Here is a 23638-nt window from a genome sequence, read left to right on the forward strand (position 1 = left end):
TAAAACTACACAATGCTCTTTATGAAGAAATTGGAATTCTCATAGGAGCAAACGTTCCATCCGTCCACATACCCTTGGAAGTCAAGGAAGGAGAAAATTCCGAACCACTGGCTATCAAAACAATCTTTGGATGGACCCTCTTCGGTGCCAGTGGACAACCAGAGACGGTATCAATGAACAGAATTGTTATCGAACCAGAAGCTGATCTCCATCACTGTGTACAAAGAATATGGGATCAAGACTTCATTACAAACCCATCAGACCGTGACGAAGCCCTATCGATAGAGGATAAACGGTGTCACGAAAAGCTGGAATCGGAAACTGTTCTCGCTGATGGAAAGTATCAAGTACCAATGCTTTGGAAGAAAGATGTAACACTTTCAAACAACCGTACTGTGGCCGAGAAAAGATACCACCAACTTCAAAACAAGCTGAGAAGAGAACCAAACCTTCGAAAGCTTTACGACCAAAGTATGACCAAATATCTTGAGATTGGTTATGCAAGAAAGATGACGTCAGAAGAGGCAGCTACCGCACACCCAAGAACATGGTATCTGCCGCATTATGGCGTCTTCAACCCAAACAAACCAGGCAAAATTCGTCTTGTGTTTGATGCAGCTGCAAAGTTTCAAGGAACAAGCTTAAACGATGCTCTATACACTGGACCAGACCTGCTTAACAATATGCTTGGAGTACTGATGAGATTCAGAACACACCACTTTGCGTTTTCCGCAGACATTGAAGGAATGTTCAATCAAGTGAAAGTCTACACATCTTTGGCGATGCATCAGAAAACGCCTATGGTGCAGTTGCTTATCTCAGAACAACCACAGAACCGATCAACGTTAGCTTTGTGTCAGCCAAAGGAAGAGTTGCACCAACAAAACAAGTCCCTCTACCAAGATTGGAATTAAGTGCAGCAACAATTGCAGTACGATTATAGAGATTAATCATCAAAGAAATTGACTTGCCAATCGAGGACAGTCATTTTTGGAGTGACTCGACACTGACCCTCCAATACATAACAAATGAAAGGAATCGTTTCAAGACCTTCGTAGCAAACAGAGTCTCAGAAATTCGAGAAGTGACACAACCTACACAATGGCATCACGTTAATGGTGAAGAAAATCCTGGTGACATTACCACAAGAGGAGTCTTCAGCGTAGAAGAACTACTTCATGGAAACAAAAAACGAAGTTGGCTCAAAGGACCATCATTCTTAATGGCAGACGAATCAACTTGGAAGGACAAGAAAATTGAAGAAATCGACCCTGGTGATACCGAAATCAGAAAAACCTTCATTTCAATGATTAGACAGGACAATTCAACCTGGTTACCTTACACAGATTACTCAAACTTTAACAAGATTGTACGTTACATGGCTTGGGTTCTTCGTTAGAATTCCAAGAAGAAACGTGACAAAGGAAAACCTTACCTAACACCAGAAGAAATCAAAGCTGCAACAATTATCGTCATCAAGGATGTTCAGCTATCAGAATTCGATGAAGAAATCGATGACCTTACAAAGAAACAGGAAGTTGAAAAGGAGAGCAAACTCTATCAATTCAAACCATTCCTGGACAAAAATGGCATCTTGAGAATCGGCGGTAGACTTAAGAATGCCCCTGTCTCATTTGAAGCAAAACATCAAATTGTTACCCCCAAAGGACATGTTGCATCACTTATTGCTGAGAAATATCACAAAGAGAATGGTCACAGTGGTGTAAATCAAACCTTATCCGAAGTTAGACAGAAATATTGGATATTATGTGGAAGGCAAGTAATCAAAACAGTCATCAAAGCGTGCGTGGAATGTCAAAGATTTAAAAACAAACCTGAGATTCCAATGATGGCTGACTTACCTGACAGTAGAATGCAACTCAACCAACCACCATTCACCAACACTGGTGTGGATTTCTTTGGACCAATCCTCGTTAAACAAGGTCGCAAACGTCTGAAGCGCTGGGTTTCACTATTTACATGCATGACGGTCCGATGCGTCCATCTTGAAGTTGTAGAAAGTATGGAAACTGACGATTTTTTAAACGCACTCCAACGCTTCATCAGTCGCAGACAGAAACCAAGGAAGCTGCTCTCGGATTGTGGCTCAAACTTTAAAGGTGCGGTAAACGAGCTCAAAGAAGAACTAAGAAAATTGAACCAGCACAAGATTGGGGAATTTTGTTCACTCAGGGAGATTGAATGGCAATTCAACCCTCCATCGGCGCCACACATGGGTGGAGCCTGGGAACGACTAGTTCGCACTGTCAAAACAAGCATGAAATTCACCTTGAAGAATCTAATATTAACAGAATTTCAACTTATGACATTCATAACTGAAGAGGAAAATATCGTGAACAGTCGTCCACTAACTCCAATCAGTGACTTAGAGGCACTAACACCGAACCACCTGCTAAAAGGATTCAACAACGCAGAAGTCCTACTCAATACAGACAAAGATTTGGACATCACAAAATGCTATCGCAAACGATGGAAGCACATTCAGATGTGCCTAGAACACTTCTGGAGTAGATGGAGATCTGAATATCTCCCAACACTGACAACAAGAGGCAAATGGGTAGAAGAAAAGAGAAACCTGCAAGTTGATGATATGGTCCTCCTGCACACGGATGCACCACGAGGACAATGGCCACTTGGTATTATTGTGGAAACAATACCCGGACGAGACAATCGAATTCGAATGGCGTATGTAAAGACGAATGCTGGTACATACCTCCGACCCGCTTCGAAAATTTACAGACTTGAACTTCCCAACGTTCGTTAAGGGGAGGGGTATATTGTAAAACATCTTGTGTTATTACTGACTTCGACACACGCTCCACCAAAGGAGCTTTTCTTTGTGTTTAATTGCTGCTGAACTGACGTCATTTTCCCAAATGACATGCGGAATTTTGTTTACATTTAAAATGAATAGTTTATTTGATACACGTATTAATTCCCAAATGACTTACAAGAATTTGTTTGTAATTCATCTAGTCATTAGGGATTTCTAGCTTATCTAGAAATCCCTCCTATTTCTTTTGTATGATTGTATTCCCTAATGACATTGTTAGATATTTTAACATGTTGATATGCTATAAAAGCAGTGGAAATTTTCATTTAATCAGAGAAGGTTGTGAGGGTAGCTCACGCCACATTTTGAAATGGTTTTTTAACAGAAGAAACTTATATCAAATCATTGAACAACCTCACAACACTCATTCTCTACAAGTCTGAACTTTCCCCCTGTTCTTTTTCAATTTCACTAGTAGAATCATCAATAAACTTAAGTCGTTTCAATGCCTTTGGCTTCTTTTAACTACTCCTTTCTTGCTGGCCGAGCTCTGACTGAACTTGTGCATAGCCATTGAGGTTTTCCGGGTTCTAATCCGTGTCATAGGTGAGTGACCTTCACTATGAAGTACCTCGTTACTATGCTTGTTTTTAGAAATGTACTTGTAGGCCGCGACATAGCCTAAGCTTTTGATCTTGAAATGAATCGAAACTTTGAAAGTTTAAAAAAATATTTCTTTACAGGCGCAAATTGAAGAGACCTGTTGAAGCTGATGGCCATGTGGAAGTGCTTACCACCTGTTGTGGGATGATCCTCGATACAGCAAGCCCACTCAACAATAAATCTTTCTCCAAAGGCTTTGACGATTTGTTCGGAAAAACTTTCACGGAAAAATATAAATATGCACATACTTAATTAATTTATGCGAAAAAATATTGAATTATGTCATAAATTACGGAAATGTGTCCCTTTAAAAATGGCAGAAATAAAAACACAAAAATCTAAGAAGAAGGCATGAAAAGTTGAAAAAAAGTAGTTTCTCAGCAAGTTTTAGGACATTTTGGACGAGGAAAAAAGCTAAAAATACAGGTGCTTACCTCAGAAGTCTTGAGTTTAAACAATAGAATAGCTCTTTAAACAAAAAACTAATCAAAACCATCAAATGAGAAACATTTTTAACATAAAAAGATTCAATCACACGTTCAGTGTCTAAGATTACAGATCCGCCATGATAATCTTTCTCTATCACTTTCATTTTCAATGTTTTTTTCAATGTTTTGATTTGGTATACATCCATGGCCTTTCATAGCTGGGAGACCCGTCTACTCTGTTCGTGTGGTTTCGAAGTATAGCATTTAGTTAAAACGAAAAATAATATAGAAATAACAGAGTAGCCGGGTATTATTGTATATGCCAAATCTGGTCGCAGATTTCTATTGGCTAGTTGAATCACGTGGTATTTTTGAAATAATTATGTTACAGACTCGCGCTCGCTGTGCTTTGTTTTGGTTTTAGCAGAAATGGCAGAGAAGCAATGAGGATACAACTTCATAGTGGATTTCGAATGAATTGTCTGTATTTCTTGATTATTTTCAACAAATGAAGGCTTAATATCTGTAGCCAGGAACTTAATATCTATCAAAAGGACACTGTATTGTACTAATTTTTCGTTTCATTGTGGACTGGCGCTGTGGTTTGGATTTGTGGAGCTCATAGTTCATGTTTTTTCTATGTTAGCTATATTGTTGCATGTTGGTCATCAAATAAAATCAATTAATCAATCGACCCAATCAATCAAACCATAAACAATCAATCTAATCAATTGATCAATCAATCAGAATGGCAAATGCAAACTTCATTGCAAATGCTGTCGAAGATTCACTATCACAAATCGATAAAAATTACATCGTCAGGCCAAAACAGCTGGAAGCTATCATTAACATTTTGAAAGGCAAAGATACATTAGCTATTTTACCTACCTCATATGGTAAAAGTTTAATTTTTCGACTCATTCCATCAGTCTGCAAGCAATTGAGAGGACACACAAACAATGCAATTGTGGCTGTTATCGCTCCTTTAGAGTCAATCATTAAAGACCAGATTGACGCTGCAAATAAACTTTTCTCCTCACTTGGCACCAGAGCATGCAGAGTTGATAGTTCATCTGCCAATGTAAAATCAATCCAAGAGGAGGGCTATAATATTCTCATTGGTACACCTGAGTCTTGGTTAGAGTCTGATGCGAAAGACCTTCTATCATCGACCCATTTTCAAAAACACTTGAAATGCATTGTAATTGATGAAGCACACCTTGTTTCCTGGGGCCATGGTGATGCCTCAGATGAAGAGCCTTTTCGAGAAACCTTTGGAAAAATCAATGAACTTCGTAGTTTTGCTTGTGAAAGTGTTCCTATCCTTTGTTTAAGTGCTACTGTTGGTGAAAATAACTTTGATTTAATAAGCGTTTCATGTGGTGTTTCTAAAAACGGATTTTCTACTGTGTTTTCCTGTAGCGATCGTCCAAACATAAAATTATCTTTATATCATTGTGAAGAAAAGTCCATAAGTTGTTTTGATTGGGTCATCAAATTACTCAAAAATGAAGGAGTTGACTGCCCAAAAATTTTGATTTTTTGTCGTACGCAAATTTTATGTGGATGGTTGGTTATACGAACAGTTTCAATTTAGCTCGTTTGACATTACCGAAAAGTTTATTGGCATATACCATGCAAGTTCCTGGCCACACAAAAAGAATGAGTATTTAAAATCTTTAACCTCAAACGACGGAGAAAAACGAGTCATCATTTGCAGCAGTGCTCTTGGCTGTGGTGTTGATTGCCAAGATGTAAAGTTTGTTTTGCATTTTGGTCCACCACATAACCTTGTTGATTATGCCCAACAAATTGGTCGCGCAGGTCGCTCAAATGCTCCAGATTGTCATGCAGTCTTATACAGCTTCCCTCAAGCTGCCAAAATTGCTAATGATGTTAAAAGTTACATTGACCATACAGGATGTCTAAGGAAAAAACTGTTTTCTCCTTTCAGTGAGTCAGATACTGAGATCTCACCTGTTCAGCCTGGGCATGACTGCTGCAATATTTGTGCACAAGATTGTCATTGTGAATCTAAAACATGTAAACAATCGTACTTTGAAGTTACCTTATCAGATGAAGATAAACCTGTCAAAGTAAGAAATGTAACTGACAAGGACTGTGAAACAATCCAATCAAGATTATTCAACCTTCATGAGAAAATAACTAAATCTTCAAATGCAATGTTTGTTCCCTCAGGTATCATATCTGGATTAACAAATGAAATCATTTTTCAAGTTGTTCGTCACCTGAAATTTATCAATTCAGCTGAGTATATCACCACAAACCTATCAATCGTTTCTGAATCTCTGGCAAAGGATATATTTGACATTATTGCTAGCCACTTTAGCAATACAGCGCTTCCTTGTGAACCAAAATCTAAACCAATTGTGAAAAATGTGGAAAAACAATTTGAATTTGGGGATTTTGAATTTGATAGTGATTTTTCTCTTGAAGAAGATTATGGGGTACTTGAAGATTAATGATGACTATTAGTCTTCAAATATTTTTTAATGTTCTTTAGAAGTATTTTGCTTTTAGTGCTCAATTTTCTTTTATTATTTTTTAAGATGATCCTGTACCCATTGAAGTTTAGCAGAGAACAAAATCTGAACTAAATAGAATTTTTGAAGTCATTACCAGATCGAATAGGTGTGTGAAAAATGTTATGAATGACAACTTATACATGTTGTTGAATTTAATGAGTTTAGGCCAAGAAAGCTATTTGTAACAATTCTAAAAATTTAAACCACCAGGTAGCTCCTTTTATTCTTTCATGTCAACTTTCAGAAAATGATTACAGTGTGCATGGGCTACAGTATAATTTAAACAAAATAAAAACTTTTTCTACAAAAATTCATCATATTGTATGTTATTTTGAATCTAGGTCTTTGTTTCTAATGACAGTTTTTGAAAGTTATAAAATTAAGGTAGCTTTTCATAATATACAGTAACAACCATCTTGAAACATACTTCTTATAAAAAAATTAGTCCCAACAATTTCAGTGTGTAAGAAATAAAAGTGTAAATCCGCCTAAGGCTGAAATAATTATAGCCTAACGATATATTACAGAAAATATTTACAGTACTCAGGCTATTGAAATACAAACACTTTCTACAAAAATTATAAAAACACATAAAAACATAAAAATTTATGTATTGTTATAAATAAGACTAAAAAATTATCAAAAATTAAATATCAACTAACAAAAAATGCAACAAGATTCCATATAACTGAATGTATATACACAAACAAAAGTAAATGTCTCAATATAAAATCATTCAAGTATCCACTGCGAAGTCAATGATGCTACTGGTGTTCTTTTCTCTGTTGATTTCAATTCTTTTCTTGAATTCAGAACTTTTTTCTTTTGTCCAGGTCAAAAGTTTGGTTGTGTCTTTCTTTGTTAAAAGCGTGTCACTGAAATATTCAAAGTTTTCGTACGACTTATACGTATTATCGTCAACAAAAGGGTTTTGGTTTTTCATCTCCTTTGTAATCTTTTTGACAGTGTCTCTATAGTCCCTCTTTTGTGATCCCGAAGATGGTTTTTTGATGCTCAAATTGTTTTCTGTTGTAAGTACCAGGGTACGAATGTTGTTCATTGCCTCAGAAATTCTTTTAGCATTTTTCTCATTTAAATTGCTTCTTAAGGTCTTCAGTTGTTCCTTTAGGAAGTTATTTAAATGTTCAAGGTGAAGGTCCATAGGGATATTTTTACCTGGGACACCATGTATGTTGATGAACCTGTCAAAAATCAGCTCGTGGGATTCTTGTGTGTTGAATTTTAGGTTACACAGTAATTTCATGATTGAGAAGGAGTACTTGTGATGACCGAACGTTTTAAAGTAAAGAAGGGCCATGCGGTAACACTCAATAGTCCTCAAGCCATCACCTTCTTTGTGTGCATCATTGATGTTACGCAATAGTAGATTTAGAGTGAGCAGGGCTTTGTGGTATGTTAACCGAAAATTGCATCCCTCATATCTGTAATTTGAAATATTAAATTGTCAATTTATCTAGAATAACAAGAAACAATCTAAAAGCTACAAATTATCAGATAATCAAAAATGTTTATTTGTCTGCAAACAGTCTAAATATTATTAAGATGAAGAAAGGAATTATCATTGGAGATTACAATTGTCTCTTCTTAATTCGCTAAAATCTATTTTATTTTTAAATATAAAGTCTAGCAACTAAGAGCTTGGCTGATCATTGGTCCTTTTGTCCAAACATTTAAATGTCCCATGATAATCTAATATATACCTATTGTATGAATGATCTTTCATCTCGTGTTTGTGTCGTTCTTTCATGGTAGTATACACATTTGAGCATTTTTTGCAAAGATAAAAGAGGACTTTTTGAGCTTTTTGTTCCGATTTCTTGTATTTCCCAATTGGTGTTTGTAGTCTTTCAGGATACTGCGTTGTAAATCTGGAGAAAAATAATTAACAAATTAAGCTACCAGTTAATTAGGTATCAAGATCAAATATGTATTAAATGTATATACCATGACACCATGCATATAGATAAAGTATTTCACGTATACATATAATGTGTTTTGAAATCTTACTTTTACTAGATTGAAAATTATCCTTACTTGTCAAGAATCTTCTCAATATGACCATATAACCAATCAAATTTTACTTTGGCATTTTCTGTGTTTCGAATGTTCTCTGGGACAGGATCATCTAAAATAATATATTATATCTTAGTTATATTAATAGTGTCATTTAATGTATTTTTTGATTATTTTGAACTTTCACAACACAAAATCATTTTTGTTTGACAGACATAAACTGTCGTTGTTACTATACAAAATCGAGTATCCAAAAAATCCTCCTTTTTTAAAGGTAAAAACATGCTGTTTTAAGGTTATTAGGAAAATTTGAAATGTATACCTTCGGATTCAGTCATTGAGAAATGTACCATAGTTGAGGCTATGACTTGGGAATCTAATTCCATATCGCTGTAATCTTTGTATGCGTTATACTCTTTTGCAGGCCCTTTTTTTGCATTTGATGTATGTGCAACGTTCATTGACCAGGCAGGTGTCATGGTCTCCTTTGGTGAGGATTCCTTGCCAAATTGTTTGAATTTAAGCTGAAATTATAAATAATGTGGTTTGTTTCATTATTTACCCTAGATATTTCTATTGTCTGTCTCCTAAAAGGGAGGATTTATTATTTAATTTTTTGTTTTGCCATTTAGATATACTGTAGCCATTCAAAAAGAAGTATATTGCTATATGTCTGAATCAATCAAAAGAAGTTCTGACATTGCTTACTATATAAAGCATTCTTTTCGTATGCCACCCTTCAAAAGTCGGTAAGAGTCCTTGGAGTCTTTCGTATTTGGTAGAACCGTCCAGAAAACCTTTTTGTGCATTTGATGCCCTTTCCTCGGTCAATTGGTCTCCTCCAAATACAATAGATCGGATCACCTAGAAAGGAAAAGTAGTTATTTTTTATATTTTATAGAATATAATATGGAATAGGCATTGTTTTTATAGTATGGTTATAGTTATAGCACAGTTGTTTTTTGTTTTGCATTTTTTTTAATTTTACCTCTAAAGTGTCATTCTCAAGCTTTGTCTTTGGTACATATTCATTTGTGAGCTCCTTTAGGATTTCAACCATTTCCCCAGTGATGTTCTCTGCCTTGAACAAAAGACCAAGTGGTACCTTTGAAAATAAATAAATAATTAGTTTGAATAATCTAAATAGTTAAATAGCAGAACCTTTATTTGTAGGCTCTTTTGGCGAAGGAGATAGAGAATAGATTTTTGTTTTCGATATTAAGCTAATAAGTTAATAATAAGTGATTTTCATTAAAACAATTTAACTTATGATCTCTGATTGTTTAGCCATTTCTTCTGAATAAGGATGTTTTATGTGACCACAGACATTTTTTTTGAACATTTTAAATGCAGGAAGGTGTGTCACCAAAATTCTTGCGATCAATATTTTGTTTGATTCGTAAATGGTTTCAAATGTACGAGAGTCGGGAAGTAAATCACGATCTTCAAAGTTAGCTTCTCGGAGGACATCCTCTGAATAATGAAAACAGTCAGAACTTTTGACAGGAATTTTCTTTTAAAAAAAGTGTCTTCACTCAAAAATCCAATCACTAAGGACATAAGTTTAATAGAATCAACAAAATTACCTTTGGGAATTGTTCTGTTTTTTACTGCCATTGAATGTAACCGGTGACTGGATTTGTTGCGGTTTTTGATGTCCTGATGTCTCGCTTGTTGTTCAAAATCTAGGTTGTCACTGATGATCTGAAGACAAGGTACTTTAAAGTTACTAACTATATTATATCTATTTTAATGTACGTTTTTCAGAAAATAAAATGTTCAATATAATTAATACCTAGAACTTGTGAAATTGATATTAAAGACATACTACACAATCACAAATCATCTTATATTCTTTTATCAAATGCCTTGATTTGTTATACTCTTTTTTACTATTAAGTTAACCCCAGTGTAAGCCATTTTGAGCAACAAACAATCAAAAAGTCTTTCAAATTTTTTTGCGTTCTCCTTTTGATTAAAGTATGAATTTTTTGAATATTAAGTACCGTAAAATCGTCAGGGCGTCCATGCACAGCTCTGTACGTTTTTAAATCATCTAGATTTGATGGATCTAGTCCCGCAGCTTGCATTTATTGGTACTCGTGTTCCCATGATGATTTCCAGCGTTTGGCGTCCCTATCGTAATCCTCCCCCATTTCTCGATTTCTTTTCAAGGCTGTACTATAGGTGTTGTTCATCCCAAACTTGTTGAACCATCCAAAACCCCGTTTTTTCAAACCTCCAGCAACTAAGAGTTGGTCATTACGCGAGGCAACTATACAACCTCGTTTTGAATATCTGAAATATTGAAATTAAGTTCTGTTTTTTAAAGATTCTTCAATTTTGTAATGTAAGCCATAATTTACAGAGACCTGAGAAACTAAACTCTCTGTTTTCTTTCAGACCATCTTTCAAAAAATCAACTTTGAGGGTCATTAAATTTTCAAGCTTATTAAGAACAAAAAACTACTGTTACGATCTTTTACCTGGTTTTGAAAATTGAGCCATAAACAGACGCACGACACGGTTTTGTGTGTTCCTTGTCATCACCCAAAATTCCCAAGCTTCCTTTAAGACATGCCGATAACGTGGGGCATTTTTCTTCGATTTTATCACAGAAGCCTTTATCATCGAAACATAGAATACTCTCCTTGCTTGTGTCAGTTAAAAGGGGGTCGTTTTCTAGGTTGCGAATCTCTTCAAAACATGATAATGTCAAGGATCGTAAATTGACCTGAATTTGATAGCAAAATATTTTTTAAAGTGATTTACAATTTCTATCTGAATTTTTTTGCCGATTTCTCGATTGCCAAATAGACGAGAACATGTTTACCAGGATTATCCCAACACAAATAATGAACATTTCAGTCCTTGTGCCGGCTTGCAAAAGATTAACGAATAGATATCCTCTGAACCTCTTAATTTGTGATGTGAAGTTCGTGGTGAAAAGTTCGATTCACTTACTTATAGTAAGGGTGTTTTAATTCATGATATCTCGGATATAATAATGATTTTGAACTCAAATTTCAAGGGATCTGAAGGGATATCTTTTACCCGTATAAAAATATATTTTACCTGGTCATCAACAGTATGCACGTCGTTATTTGGTTCAGCATCCCACTCACGTAAAATAGCTTTGGCTTTTTCCAAGCATGGAATTTTTCTATAACACTCTCGACATATAGTCTTTGCCTTATCAGGACCTTCCTCAAGTTCTATCTTAGTAAGCTTTTCAATCTTTTCTTTCAAATTTTCATCGTTTACGGACTTGCGTTTGTAGAGGTTGAATCTAGAAGCTCTGCTCTTTTCGGTATCTTTATATGGCTCTTTACATAATCTACAAAATGACATTATGATACTTAGTTTGAGTTTCTTCCATCTTCTTATTTTCAAAAAATTTACTTCACTTTCACTTTCGCATAAAATTTTTTTTCCCCGCGGTATTTTCCCGCGGTGAAGCAAAGGCTATTGAAACATTTGATGAATTAGATCTTTCTCTAAAGTTTGTCATACTTATCCGTGTTTTGATTTCTTTTTTGGTCAACAATTCTTTATTTTTTGTTATTTTAATATATTCTTATCCAAACATTGGGTGATTAGCTCAAAAGAGCAATAAAATAGTGCTTCAAAGACCTCCTTTGATCTTTCATCCAGTGGATTGGCTGTTCAGGGGGTTAAATATAAACATTTTTTACACACACGCAGTGATTTTTCTGTAGTTATCAACCTCCTAAACTAGAAGTAGTATCATTGGTTGCACGTACTCTTGTATATATAAGTCGATATTGAATTGTTTAGTGGTTGAATAACAAACCATGCATTTAAAAACAAAGCCAATGTTGATTACAAAGTGAAAGTGAGAGGAAGGAAATTAATGGCTGCTTGACTTACATGTTACAGATTGTTTATATGGATTTTATCGTAGAATTGTAGCTGTTTTTATGTTCAGAGTAAAGTAATTTACATGGTAAGAGGTTATTTTGCTTTCATTTCGGGGAAATGTTTGGTTCAATCTCTTAATAAAGGCTCTTTTTGGTTTAAAAGGGACCCAAAACCTGCAAACCAACATATTCATGGGACATATTTTCGTAATTTATAACATAATCATGTCTGAACTCTGCATAAATTAAAAAAATTGATATAAATATGTGCATATTTATTTTTCTCTCCTTGAATTTGATTGGCCAATTTTGTCAACTGTCATTTGCCACCAAATTCAAACTGGGTCAAAAATACCATACTCTCAAGGAGAAGTTGTTAGGTTAAATTTTGCTACTGGGTGGTGTAAGTTTAAATAGAGAGTATGGCTCTCCAGACTAGGCCTTTCATCCCATCTCAAAACGATTGTATCCTTAGAACAAAATGTAGATTTGTTTACAAAAGTTTAGTGAAACCACGGTCTCAGGGGGTAGATTTGGCATAAAAACTTGCTTCTCTCAGCTTCGAATTTAGTATCTAGTTGGGGGGCTAGATACTAAATTCGAAGCTGAGAGAAGCAAGTTTTTATGCCAAATGCCAAAATGCAAAGTAGTTATTTTGAACCTTTAAAAGATATTTTCACATTTAAATTAATATAAACTTAAAAATTAAAAAGTCTTAAGTAGATTAAACATGCAACATTTAAAAATTTATAAAATAATATGAAAAAATCTATAATTAGTCGTTAAACATCGCATTACCAAACCTTTAATGTCTAATATGCATCTGGCGCGAAAAAAAAAAAATTCATCACCGAAATCGAAAGTACTTTTCTCCTTGAAAATGGGAAGCAAATGAAAATGGGAAGAAATAAAGAAGGGGAAAAAGATGCCTCCCCACCATCAACCCAGTTTTGCAGATTATGTAAAAAGCCTTTCAAAGATAGTGCCACCAGTAGAGCTTCGAGGTATAATATATATAAGAGAAAGAAAACTGATGAACCAAATTTAAAGGATAGAATTTTCAATGCAACTGGGGTTTCACTTGATCCTGCCCCTGATAAAGCTAATACAATATGTGGAGAATGTAATACCAGAATCCCCTGGGTTGAAAAAGGGAAGATTGCTTTAGAGGGATGGAGTGTTAAAAGTGACGAAGTTGCGCAAATGGATGAAGAGGTATTGATTTTTCTTAATTTCTATCAAACCCTCTACTCCCTAGTCCCAGGACTCCCCCAGGTCTGGAATAAGCGGGGGGGGGGTCTGGAAATTTTTCAAAACTAATTGCCACCGGGGGGGGGGGGGGGGGGGGTGGGGGGGGGTACTTAAGCAAAAATGGATGCTGGGTATGTGCGGACAGTAAGGGTCGGTTTTTTCACCTTCCAGAGTCTCTCTAAGGGTTACCAAAATCAGAAAATTTCAAAGTAGTCTCTCTAAGGGTTGGAAAATTCACGATTTTTGGGAAAATGTTTTGATTTTGAGAGAAAAAATTTCAAAAAAGTCTCTCTAAGGGTCACTTTTTCACTAAAATTTGATCTCTCTAAGGGTCGGTTTTCGGAGGTCCCGTCCGTACCCCTCATCCGCCAACCCTAGTACCTCCCCGCCCCCTGGGCTAATTGCCAGGGGAGGGTTTGAATAACAATGTACCGGGTGGAAAATTACTAAAAAAGGGGCTTAGAAAATTCGAGGAATTCTTAGAAAAAGTGATCCCTGGACTGCCTGGAGAGAATAGAAAGGGGGGGTTTCATGGTGGGTGGAGGAGCGAAATTGGCCCTTTTTTGGACGGAATGGCGGCATTTAATGAAAATTTAGACGGAATTTCGGAAAGTGACCCTTCTGACGGAGACGGAAAAATTGGACAATTTTTGGGCGGAAAAGCGGAATTTAGCAAAAGGTTGTCCGGAATTTTGGAATTTGCAAAAGATTTTCAAATTTCGCGGAATTTTCGACAAAAACCTTGAATTTCAAATAAATTTGCGGTGTCGGAATTTTGGTTCTTTTTTAGACGGTTGGACGGAAATTGAGGAAAAATTTGGCGGAATTGCGGAATCGGGTACCGCTTGAACCCCCCCCCCCTAGAAAATGTGGAAGAGTTGGCCCTTTTCTTAAAGGCTTTCTTCAAACAGTTTTTAATACATATAAGTACAAAACTTTTGGTTAAAGTTTCCTTTTATCTTAAAATTACGGAATACCATATCGAACTATGCATCCCTGGCCTTCATATCCTCTAACTAAAAGTCTTGTTAAATAGTTAAAAATGTGCTATTAAATTCAGATCAATCTACAAACGTTGAAACTTTCGTGCTTCGAAGAAGTCCGAAAATTAGAGGATGATTCAGTCATTACCGATATTTCAAAAGACAACATTTTACGTTTCAATGAGAATGAGTTTTGTGATAAAGTTGATGAAAAGTGTCCAACATTGTCAGCCTGTTTGAAAGGAAGCTTGGGTGTATTTGGTGATGACAAAGTCAAAACTAAAGCTTGTCGTGCAACTGTTTATGGTTCAATTTTTAAAACAAGGTAACTCCCTTTTTGCCTATAAAGTTTACTTCAAAAAAATTAGTATATATTACCTATAGGGGACAAGAAAAGAGATTTTAAAAATTATTATGAAAATTGGTACCATCTCTGAAGTTTCATAATACTATACTATAACCTCTATTCTGAAAAAAAACTGCATAGGCTAATTTCGAAAAACTTTTTTTTCTTAGATACACAAAGCAAGGAAACGTAGTAGCAGCACGTAATGACCAACTTTTGATTGCAGGTGGAATGAAAAAACGGGGTTTCGCTTGGTTTAATAGACTTGGTTTAAACAACTCTTACGATAAAGCAGTCAAAAGACGATTATGACAGGGAGGTGAAACGTTGGAAATCTGGCTGGGAACATGAGTACCGACAAATGATGGCTGAAGGACTGGATCCAACCAATGAAGACGACTTGAAGAAATACAGAGAAGTCCATGGCCGACCTGATGATTATTCAGTATACATTTTTTTTATAAGCAACTCCAATTTTTAGGTCAGGCCTGGGGTTGCTAAGCATTCTAGGTCAATTTCTGGGAAATTTGCTTTGTCCACCCCTAATATTATACCATATTTATGCTCATTGGGTCAAGGGCTATCGTTTGCCATGGTTAGATTATCTAAAATGCTTTTACTTTACGAGATCTCAAAAATATTTTGGCAAATTTGAGGCCTCAAGCCTTAGCAACCTGGTTGCTTATAAAAAAAATGTGTACTTTAATGGGATTAGATTTTATAAGACTAAGCATTTTTGAGTTATTCTGAAATTTTCATTGATGAAACATTTTCTATTTTTTGTCAAGACTAAGTTTCAATTTTTCTAATCATAAAATTCAATTCAATTCAAATCGTTGGATAAAAATTGAGATGACAGGGGTATGTTTTACATTTAGCGTGTGTTTTATCTAAAAACTATCAATAAAACGAGAACTATGAATCAAAAAAAATTTTACAATTTAGGCGAAACAAAAAAAAATTCTTGTTTCCGGAAACCGGCCGGGTGAAAATTTTTTTTATACATAAAAGTTATTCTTAAACTCTATTTCAATGAGCCATAAATTATCAAAAATAGCAAAAAAAAATTATTTTCCGGCCGGCCGCATGATAACTTTTTTCCTTCACCCGCATTCCGGAAACAAAACATTTTTTATCATTCGCCTTAGCTCATCAGTGACAACCTTGGTTTCGAAAAAAGAGCAAGATACCAGGACATAAATAGCCACAACCAATCCATTCACTGGATGCACACGATGGGGGTAAAAAGTAGAACAACTCCAGATGGTAATTTTTATCCATTCTTTTTTATTTAATTGTAGGGGGGTTCTAGGAAAAAATCTAAGAATTGGAGAAACGCCAAAATGTGATATTAAGAGTGATTTTAGTAATTTTTTCAAGTTGGAGCAAAAATTTATGAAATAGGAATAAATTGCATTTGGTTCCCCCAATACATTCAGGCACAACAGAGCAGTTGAAATCAATAAGTTTCAGGATAAAACTTAAATTAAATAAGATTAAATAAGATTTTTACATTTTCAATCTCTAATCTTTCATTATTCAGAGGAAGCAACCAAAGATGCTAAATTTGAAGAGCGTGATGTCCTTCCTGATGCTCACACGTACGAGGTTATCAATGACATAAACAAAATCTTAATTGCAAGGATACTCGTAACACATCTTCCTTCCTTCAAAGTATATTCAAACAACGTATGCGGCCATATCAAGCATCACTACTCGGAAGAAATGGCAAAAAAATCTGATATTGTGAGTGAAATTGTACGAAAATTATTCATGAAAAAAATAAAACAGTAAAATTGAATGTAATGCAAAGCAAGTTTTTTTAGAATAGCAAAAAAAGGCTTTTAAGCTGCTGTTTGACAGATACTAAATTATTTTCTAAAATGTAATTTTCTTTGCAAAGGTACCACTTGGTTTATTGTTTAAAGCAGAGAACATCACAGGAGAAATGGATTGACATTCTGAAGACTCTTATTGACGAGTATGTCCCAAAGATTAAGTTTGAAGATGATACTGTAGAGGTAAGAAATTAAAAGTCTATGAAGATAAAAAAAAATGCTTCATAAATGATAATCTATATAAAAGGACATATTGCGTATCTATATTACATATTATATATATGATATTTCAAAAACTAGAGCAAAATAAGTTCAATCATATTTTTAATTTCAATAAAGGTAATTCGATCCATCATATATGGAGGAGATTTGTTGACTGAAGAAAGGGCTGTCAACGCTATCAAAGGCTTTCTTGATGGCATTACAAAATACGAAAGACTTCAAGGGTTGATTCCTATTTTCGAGGGCTGGCATTTAAAGAGGATGCTCTACATTGTAAGACATTGTGAATTTCTTTAGTTTGAATTTTAATAAGCATTTTACTAAATTCTATAAAAAATGTAAAATTATCTCAACTTTTAGATAAACAAATAAGCTGTTTGGTAAAATGAATGCTAAATAAATATTACTATCAATATTTATAAATTTCAGCTAAAATTCAAAAGTTTTGGCAAGGAGTCATCACCAAAAGAGACAATGACACCAGCATGGTTAATGAATGTAGCACAGACATAGTGTGCACCCCCCCAGAATAGTGGGGGGGGTTTTGCTGATTTGGGTCGAAAATTTTCAGGTGGGATTTGGGGGTTTTCAGGTTTTAGGTGGGAGAAACAAGTTAAGGTGGGAGTTAATTTCTTTAGGTGGGACTTTGGGTGTTTTGGAAAAAGTTTAAGTAAAATTTCTTATTTTCAGATTTTATGATTTTATGACATATTTTTTTTATATATTGGCCCCTCCATGCCCCCCCCACTTTTTGGTAGATCATGTCATACGTTTTTAAGAGTTTCTATTTTAAGCTGGTTTGAGACCAAATCAAACCACAAAAACTATTATTCTCCCCTATTAGATATCGTTTTAAGGTGTTTTGAGGGTGTAAAAAGTGAAAAAGTTTTCTTCGTCGCCCAACCATGGTGGCTGACATTTTTTTCCAAAATGTTGGCCCCCTCACTCAAAATGGCTTGCCGGGGCCAATGTTGATAAGCGCTATATACAGTATTCGAATGGCTGGGTTGCCGCCCTCCGCCAACTGAGTCTACTTTGCTAATAGCCATGTGACGTCATGTTCAAAATGGCCATCACATCTCCCTGTTCATGCTCTAACTGAAAGCTGACAGGATGAAATATTTTACCTCCCTCCCTCCCTGCAGTTATGGTTGTAGGCGATCCTCACTTATTTATACTAATATTGTAGTTATCGGGACAAATTTTCCCCAAAACTTCTTATTCGAGGATTAGCCATAATTTCATGCCAAACTTATATCTAACGACTCACACTTACTTCTAAGCCGTCTGACTACTTGATTGGTTTCTACCCCTAATGTAGGTCATAGGCAAATGGAAAGTTAAACATATGTATTATATTGCATCTTCATATTACGGTAAAGAAATTTTGTTTTGTTCCTCGAATTAGTATTTTTTTTTGTTTTTAGCTGGGATCTGGGAGTCTGGGCTGAAGGTGGGAATTTTAGGATAAGGTGGGACCTGAATTTTCAGGTGGGACCTGGAACCCCCTTGCACACTATGTGTTGTTTTTTCTGAAAGCTTGATTTCATAGTGTGACTAACTGGTATGCTACAGCTACTACCCAGGCATGAAACAAAATTTTTTCTTTGTTGTTTTTGTCAAAAATAGCTAAGGCCACAATCACAAAAAAACTTGCTAGCTAATCATTTTTTTCTCGAGCGCTTAAGCGGAAAACGAGAGTAATCAATATTTTGTGAAGGAAGAACGTAAGAAAAATTCCTACAGCTACACTGTCTATGGCGTATATACCGCCAACTGCTCTGACTTGGGACAATTGGTCGAAACATGGGACTCTTGATATTCTGGCCTGTATTTTCACTTACTGTTAAATCACTTTGACAACAAATTTGTTTTGATCAATCATACTTTCTGTCATAACCTGTCACGATAACTTTCACTGATAGCGCACCCTTTTTAACTTTTTTGTTTTCATTATCATTAAAAATGACCGGGCACGCTTAGAGAATTAGAGAAAGCCCATTGCCTAACCACCTAACAAATAACGAGTTTGTAACTTGCCGCTCGAGTGATGTCAAACGCTCCATCATTTTGCCACTAATTTGGTCTTCTTTTCGTTCCAGACATTCGGCATGTGTTTCCACTACGTATTTTTTTTATATTTCGATTTAAAAGCCTACTCGGTGTGAAGAGAAATCGTGTACTTTTTAATACCCCGTTCATTAACTCGAATCAAATGACTTTGGAGGTTCGGTGAAATGGTGGCCTAACTGAGGACCCTGCCGACGCACCGGACTTAACGAACACCGGAAACGCGAAAATCCGGTGTAAAAGAGAATTTTTTTTACCGCCGGACAATTTCTACACCGGACTTAAGGAAGTCGGATGTCCGGTGTCGGAGAAGGATATTTTTTCCCACCGGACAATCAAAACAGAGAACAAAACTCACCGGTATATGGTATAGCTGTGTTGAAGAAACACAGCGTCCGGTGTTTCTTAATTTTTTTGTTTCATAAATGTCCGGCGTCCAAAATTCCCTGTATGCAACACCGGACTGACACCGGACTTATAGCGTCCGGTGTAGCGAAAGGATACTTTTTGCCACCGGACAAATACACCGGACAGTCCGGTGCGTCGGCAGGGTCCTCCGAACTGCCGTCCCATGTTTTGTCAGATAATCGCAAGTTAGAGCAGTTGACGGTGTGTCAATAAAATGATTCGTCATTTCGCGTCATAAAGCTTCGGTTGGTCTGTCGGTCGGTAGCAAATGTTATCGGATTTTTAATATTTAATAAATCCCGAAGAATCCAGTTGGCAAAAAACAGAGAATCTCTTGCCGCCCTGTTTAAATTTGTTAAAATAAATCTAGTGAAATGCGTGACCTTAAAACTGGACTCAATTTTTGGCCCTCCGGGGTATTGGCTCTATCACCGTTTTCCACAACAAAAAAAGCCAGAAAAACAGCAGGTAAATTATAGCCAGTTTTCAATGCTTTTGCCCCTAAAATGTAGATATTATCAAAGTTTTGCCCCTGCCCTTGAAAAGTGAGCAATCTCTGCCCTCAAGATCTCGAAGATTTTTGCCATACTATGAAAACTGGCCTCCACTGATGTAAGTTACCCGCTTTTTTCACGATATTCAACATTTTTCGGTAAATTTTCCCTTTGTTTGTTTGAACTCGCACCCTGGAAATACTTGGGGGGCTAAATCACCTCAAGTTTCATCATGCACAGCTTTTCTTGAGGCACATCAGAAAACTCAATCAAAATTTACCATATTGATGCTGAAAAAGAGTAACATATGTGCTGTTGTGTGTTTTTTAAATCTTCTTATTACGAAGCGAATGTACATGAGCGAAGCAGTTTTGCTATCGTGTGTGCGTACCTTTAACTTTCCATTCTTTCAACCATCTAAAAGGCAGGAGATGGGAAAAAACGTTTAGTATCTCCGAGTCGCGCGACAATGAATATTAGGGGGATAAAAAATGAAGGATATTCCAGGAAATGATAGAGAAAATTATCTCCACTATATTAAATTTGACGTATTCGAATTTGAAACTCCGTGTATGACTACATGGCTCGTATTCAATCGAGCTCCGAGCGAGAGAACAGTAGAGTGGCTTTTTTGAGACGGACAACGTTATTTTTAAAGACACGTCGCGGGAAAACATCCCTGCGGTGCTCTATTCTCCTTTAAGATCGGGGAACGTCGCCCATCTCGGAAGGGTATTGATGATTAGACCATACTGGTTTCTAGCCATCAAAACATTAAAGATGGCGGCAACAAAACATGGACAACAAATACTGCTCCTCGGTTATTTTTCTTCGATTTTCATGCTTCAAGAGTCGAATTGGATCATGTTTTTTGTCTGATTGGCACAAGAACTGGTGGATGATAAAGTTTTCTTATTATACCTCCCTGGATTTGATGTTTTGTTTCAATTCTGTTGGTTTGGAATGAGAGATGCATTTTCTTGAAAAAAACACAGGACAAGTTTGCCAATTTTGACAACAAAACTAACTTGAATTTTGCCTGTACATGTAAATGAATTGTAACAGGGCAAGTGACTGAACATTTTTGGAGAAATCTGACCATGTTGTGCCTGGAAATGAAACACTTGCAGCTTTAAAAAAGTCTGAAGTTCCTTGCCTTGGTTGGCTTCATTCATTTTGTTGTTTGGAAAAATTTGAACCTGGAGCAAAATTAACTACAGATTGAATTTTACTTGGTGCTTCTTCTACAACAATGACACTCGACTGGTAATTGAAACCTCTTTGAGGGGGAAATTATATACGGTGGTAGCAGCTTATTTCCAACTTTTGAAGCTGACAACCCACAGCCAGGCGGCCTGACTGATGGGTGATGAATAAATGTTATGTCAACCTCTGAAAAAAGTAAGCTAATCGTAAAGACATTGAATATGGATGTAAACAATCGGAAATCACATTACATAACTTTTTAAATTAAAAGTTTTCATCGTAAACTTTGAAATTATCTTCCGTTTTGATTAAAATGTGGAAAACGTGTCGTGAAATATGAAATTATCTTTGAAGAATGGGTTTAAACTATGGAAAACTTTTGTAGCAAACCATGAACTTTTAATTTGCATACGTTAAAAATTTGGAAAACTTTTGTTGTGAGAGAACATGCAGCTTGCTGGAAAAAATTTGTTTTGCTATTTTTGATAACTTTTTAAAATCATTGAAATAGAACTTTAAAGATGACTTTTATGTACACAAACAGTATGAAGTAATCTTATGTATCAAGTACTAATGCACAAACATTTAATTACAACTGGGTGAGAATATCTACTGTAAGAAAACGACGTTTGATAGCTTGAACGGTCAACTTGCTTTTCTTTATGATGGTTCATATATATAGTACTTTATAAATGCGATAAACTTTTGCAAGCAAGAATTAAATTTCGCGGTTGGGCCAATCCCCAGAATTGAAACATTTCGCGGGGACTTAATTTCGCGGATGGCACTATTGTGTGACAATATTCGTAAAATTTTTTTGCCTGTACTGTCAAATCACATTGGTCGTTGAAATGCGTATTATTAGCACTTCTTTGATGCCAGTAAACATTCAAAAAGTATTTATTTAACATTTTTTGAGTTTTGTTTTGAAATATTTTGCTGATAAGGCCTACTCAAATTTTCAATGGGATTTAATTTTGCGGATTTTTGGGGATGACACCCAAATTTGTGAAATCTGCAAAATTTAATCTCCACAAAAGTTTATCGCATTTAAGTATATATTTTTGCGACCGGGTCAGAAAAAAAGTTTTGTCATTGAACCGGTTTCCGGTAACACTACACTTTTTTATTTTCGCCTGAGCTTAATAATTTTTTTTTTGACATGCATCTAAACATGGAAAACCTTTGTTGTCAACTATATATAATATTGTCTTCCACGTTTAAAATGTGAAAAACTTTTGTTGATTACAATTGCAATTTTTTACGTACTAATTGAAAATAAGGAAATAATTCCTGGTACAGTATAAATTTTTTTTTCCTTTTTGATATCTTTTCTGAAAATAAGCCACCATCACTAATAACTGGTTTTTGCGCTGGTTTGCGTCGTTTTTAGGTTAAGAAATTAATTGATCGTTTGGTCGGCAGATAAAACGTCAGAAAAATTGGATTTTCAAACTATGTGTCGGGCAGAAATCAAATCCAACGAAAATTTTGAATAAATAGCTACTGTATTGCAGTGTTCGGAAAATTAAGAAAAATATTATCAGTCAGTTGGACAGCGCGAACACTAGTTATTTGTGATTGTGGCCTTATACCAGACCCCCGCGCTCGATAGGATCGATCATCGGAACGGCTCGATGACGGATCGATATGTGATCGATGGATTACTTATCGATCCGGATAGGAGATCGATGGAAGATTCAGCCATTAAAAAGTCTTGAGTATCGATCCTTCGTTGATCCATTATCGAGCTAGTATTTCAATCGAGTATATCGATTCCTCATCGATCGTTAATCGATTCGTCATCGATCGTTAATCGATTCGTCATCGATCGTTAATCGATTTAATCGATTCGTCATCGATCGTTAATCGATTCGTCATCGATTATAAATCGATTATGCGATAAGATCGATAAAAGATCGATGATAGATCGATAACTAATCATAAGCTTAAAAAAATCTTGAGTATCGATCCTCTATCGATCTCCTATCCGGATCGATAAGTAATCCATCGATCACATATCGATCCGTCATCGAGCCGTTCCGATGATCGATCCTATCGAGCGCGGGGGTCTGGCTTATAAAATGTTTTTATAACTTTTCAGAATGCTTTTGAAATGGAAAATGGCTTCTGAGAGTGGAGTTTTTTTCCTTTAGGGCATTCTTTCAGATTAAAACTTTTTTCCAAATATACAAGACATTTTTCCATCCTTGCAATCTGTTGAACTTAAGTATAATATGAAATTGCTTCTTGTTTTGAAAGTTTTTTTAAACATTTTTAGTTATTCCGTTTTTTTGAAAATATGAAATTTTCCTATTATTTGGAACTAAATCTTTTGCTTGCAACTTGCGAATCGAGGTGGCTCTGGATCGCTTCGCAACTTTTATACATATACGGCTTGTTTTAGTACCCATGCACTACTGCTTGGATAAATCCCTGCTGGTGATTTTGAAATTTAACATAGAAAAAATAAT

The 23638-nt window shown here is 35.6% G+C and overlaps 3 protein-coding genes and 1 long non-coding RNA gene across 4 annotated transcripts; 2 read left to right on the forward strand and 2 right to left on the reverse strand.

Moving 5' to 3' along the window:
- The first annotated feature begins 1115 nt into the window (after nucleotides 1–1115).
- LOC136822768 (uncharacterized) lies at nucleotides 1116–3709 on the forward strand. Its single transcript, XM_067079050.1, has 3 exons — nucleotides 1116–1133; nucleotides 1400–2706; nucleotides 3538–3709. Exons 1-3 carry the CDS (start codon nucleotides 1116–1118, stop codon nucleotides 3707–3709), a joined length of 1497 nt encoding a protein of 498 aa, XP_066935151.1.
- A 924-nt stretch (nucleotides 3710–4633) lies between these two features.
- On the forward strand, nucleotides 4634–6368 carry LOC136822769 (ATP-dependent helicase wrn-1-like). Its single transcript, XM_067079051.1, has 2 exons — nucleotides 4634–5227; nucleotides 5505–6368. Exons 1-2 carry the CDS (start codon nucleotides 4634–4636, stop codon nucleotides 6366–6368), a joined length of 1458 nt encoding a protein of 485 aa, XP_066935152.1.
- A 1674-nt stretch (nucleotides 6369–8042) lies between these two features.
- On the reverse strand, nucleotides 8043–9333 carry LOC136822808 (uncharacterized). Its single transcript, XM_067079118.1, has 4 exons — nucleotides 9174–9333; nucleotides 8788–8989; nucleotides 8487–8577; nucleotides 8043–8320 (listed from the first exon to the last, which is right to left on the reverse strand). Exons 1-4 carry the CDS (start codon nucleotides 9183–9185, stop codon nucleotides 8083–8085), a joined length of 543 nt encoding a protein of 180 aa, XP_066935219.1. The 5' UTR covers nucleotides 9186–9333; the 3' UTR covers nucleotides 8043–8082.
- A 493-nt stretch (nucleotides 9334–9826) lies between these two features.
- LOC136822716 (uncharacterized) lies at nucleotides 9827–10757 on the reverse strand. The gene is made up of 3 exons (XR_010848937.1): nucleotides 10472–10757; nucleotides 10052–10169; nucleotides 9827–9938 (listed from the first exon to the last, which is right to left on the reverse strand). It is a non-coding gene; the product is annotated as an uncharacterized lncRNA (long non-coding RNA).
- Between the last annotated feature and the right edge of the window lie 12881 nt (nucleotides 10758–23638).

Source organism: Clytia hemisphaerica, unplaced genomic scaffold, assembly GCF_902728285.1.
Source record: "Clytia hemisphaerica strain Z4C2 unplaced genomic scaffold, Clytia hemisphaerica genome assembly, whole genome shotgun sequence".
NCBI classification, from domain to species: Eukaryota; Metazoa; Cnidaria; class Hydrozoa; order Leptothecata; family Clytiidae; genus Clytia; species Clytia hemisphaerica.

What these genes read in the sequence shown, in the direction of transcription:
- LOC136822808 (XM_067079118.1), bottom strand. An exon ending in CTCAATGACTGAATCCGAAG is followed by an intron (nt 8,578 to 8,787) that starts GTATACATTTCA and finishes ATATTATTTTAG; the next exon opens with ATGATCCTGTCCCAGAGAAC. An exon ending in ATTGAGAAGATTCTTGACAA is followed by an intron (nt 8,321 to 8,486) that starts GTAAGGATAATT and finishes ATTTTTCTCCAG; the next exon opens with ATTTACAACGCAGTATCCTG.
- LOC136822769 (XM_067079051.1), top strand. Translation starts at nt 4,634, where the DNA reads ATGGCAAATGCAAACTTCATTGCAAATGCTGTCGAAGATTCACTATCA. An exon ending in TCCTTTGTTTAAGTGCTACT is followed by an intron (nt 5,228 to 5,504) that starts GTTGGTGAAAAT and finishes ATTACCGAAAAG; the next exon opens with TTTATTGGCATATACCATGC.
- LOC136822768 (XM_067079050.1), top strand. An exon ending in GACAATCGAATTCGAATGGC is followed by an intron (nt 2,707 to 3,537) that starts GTATGTAAAGAC and finishes ATTTCTTTACAG; the next exon opens with GCGCAAATTGAAGAGACCTG.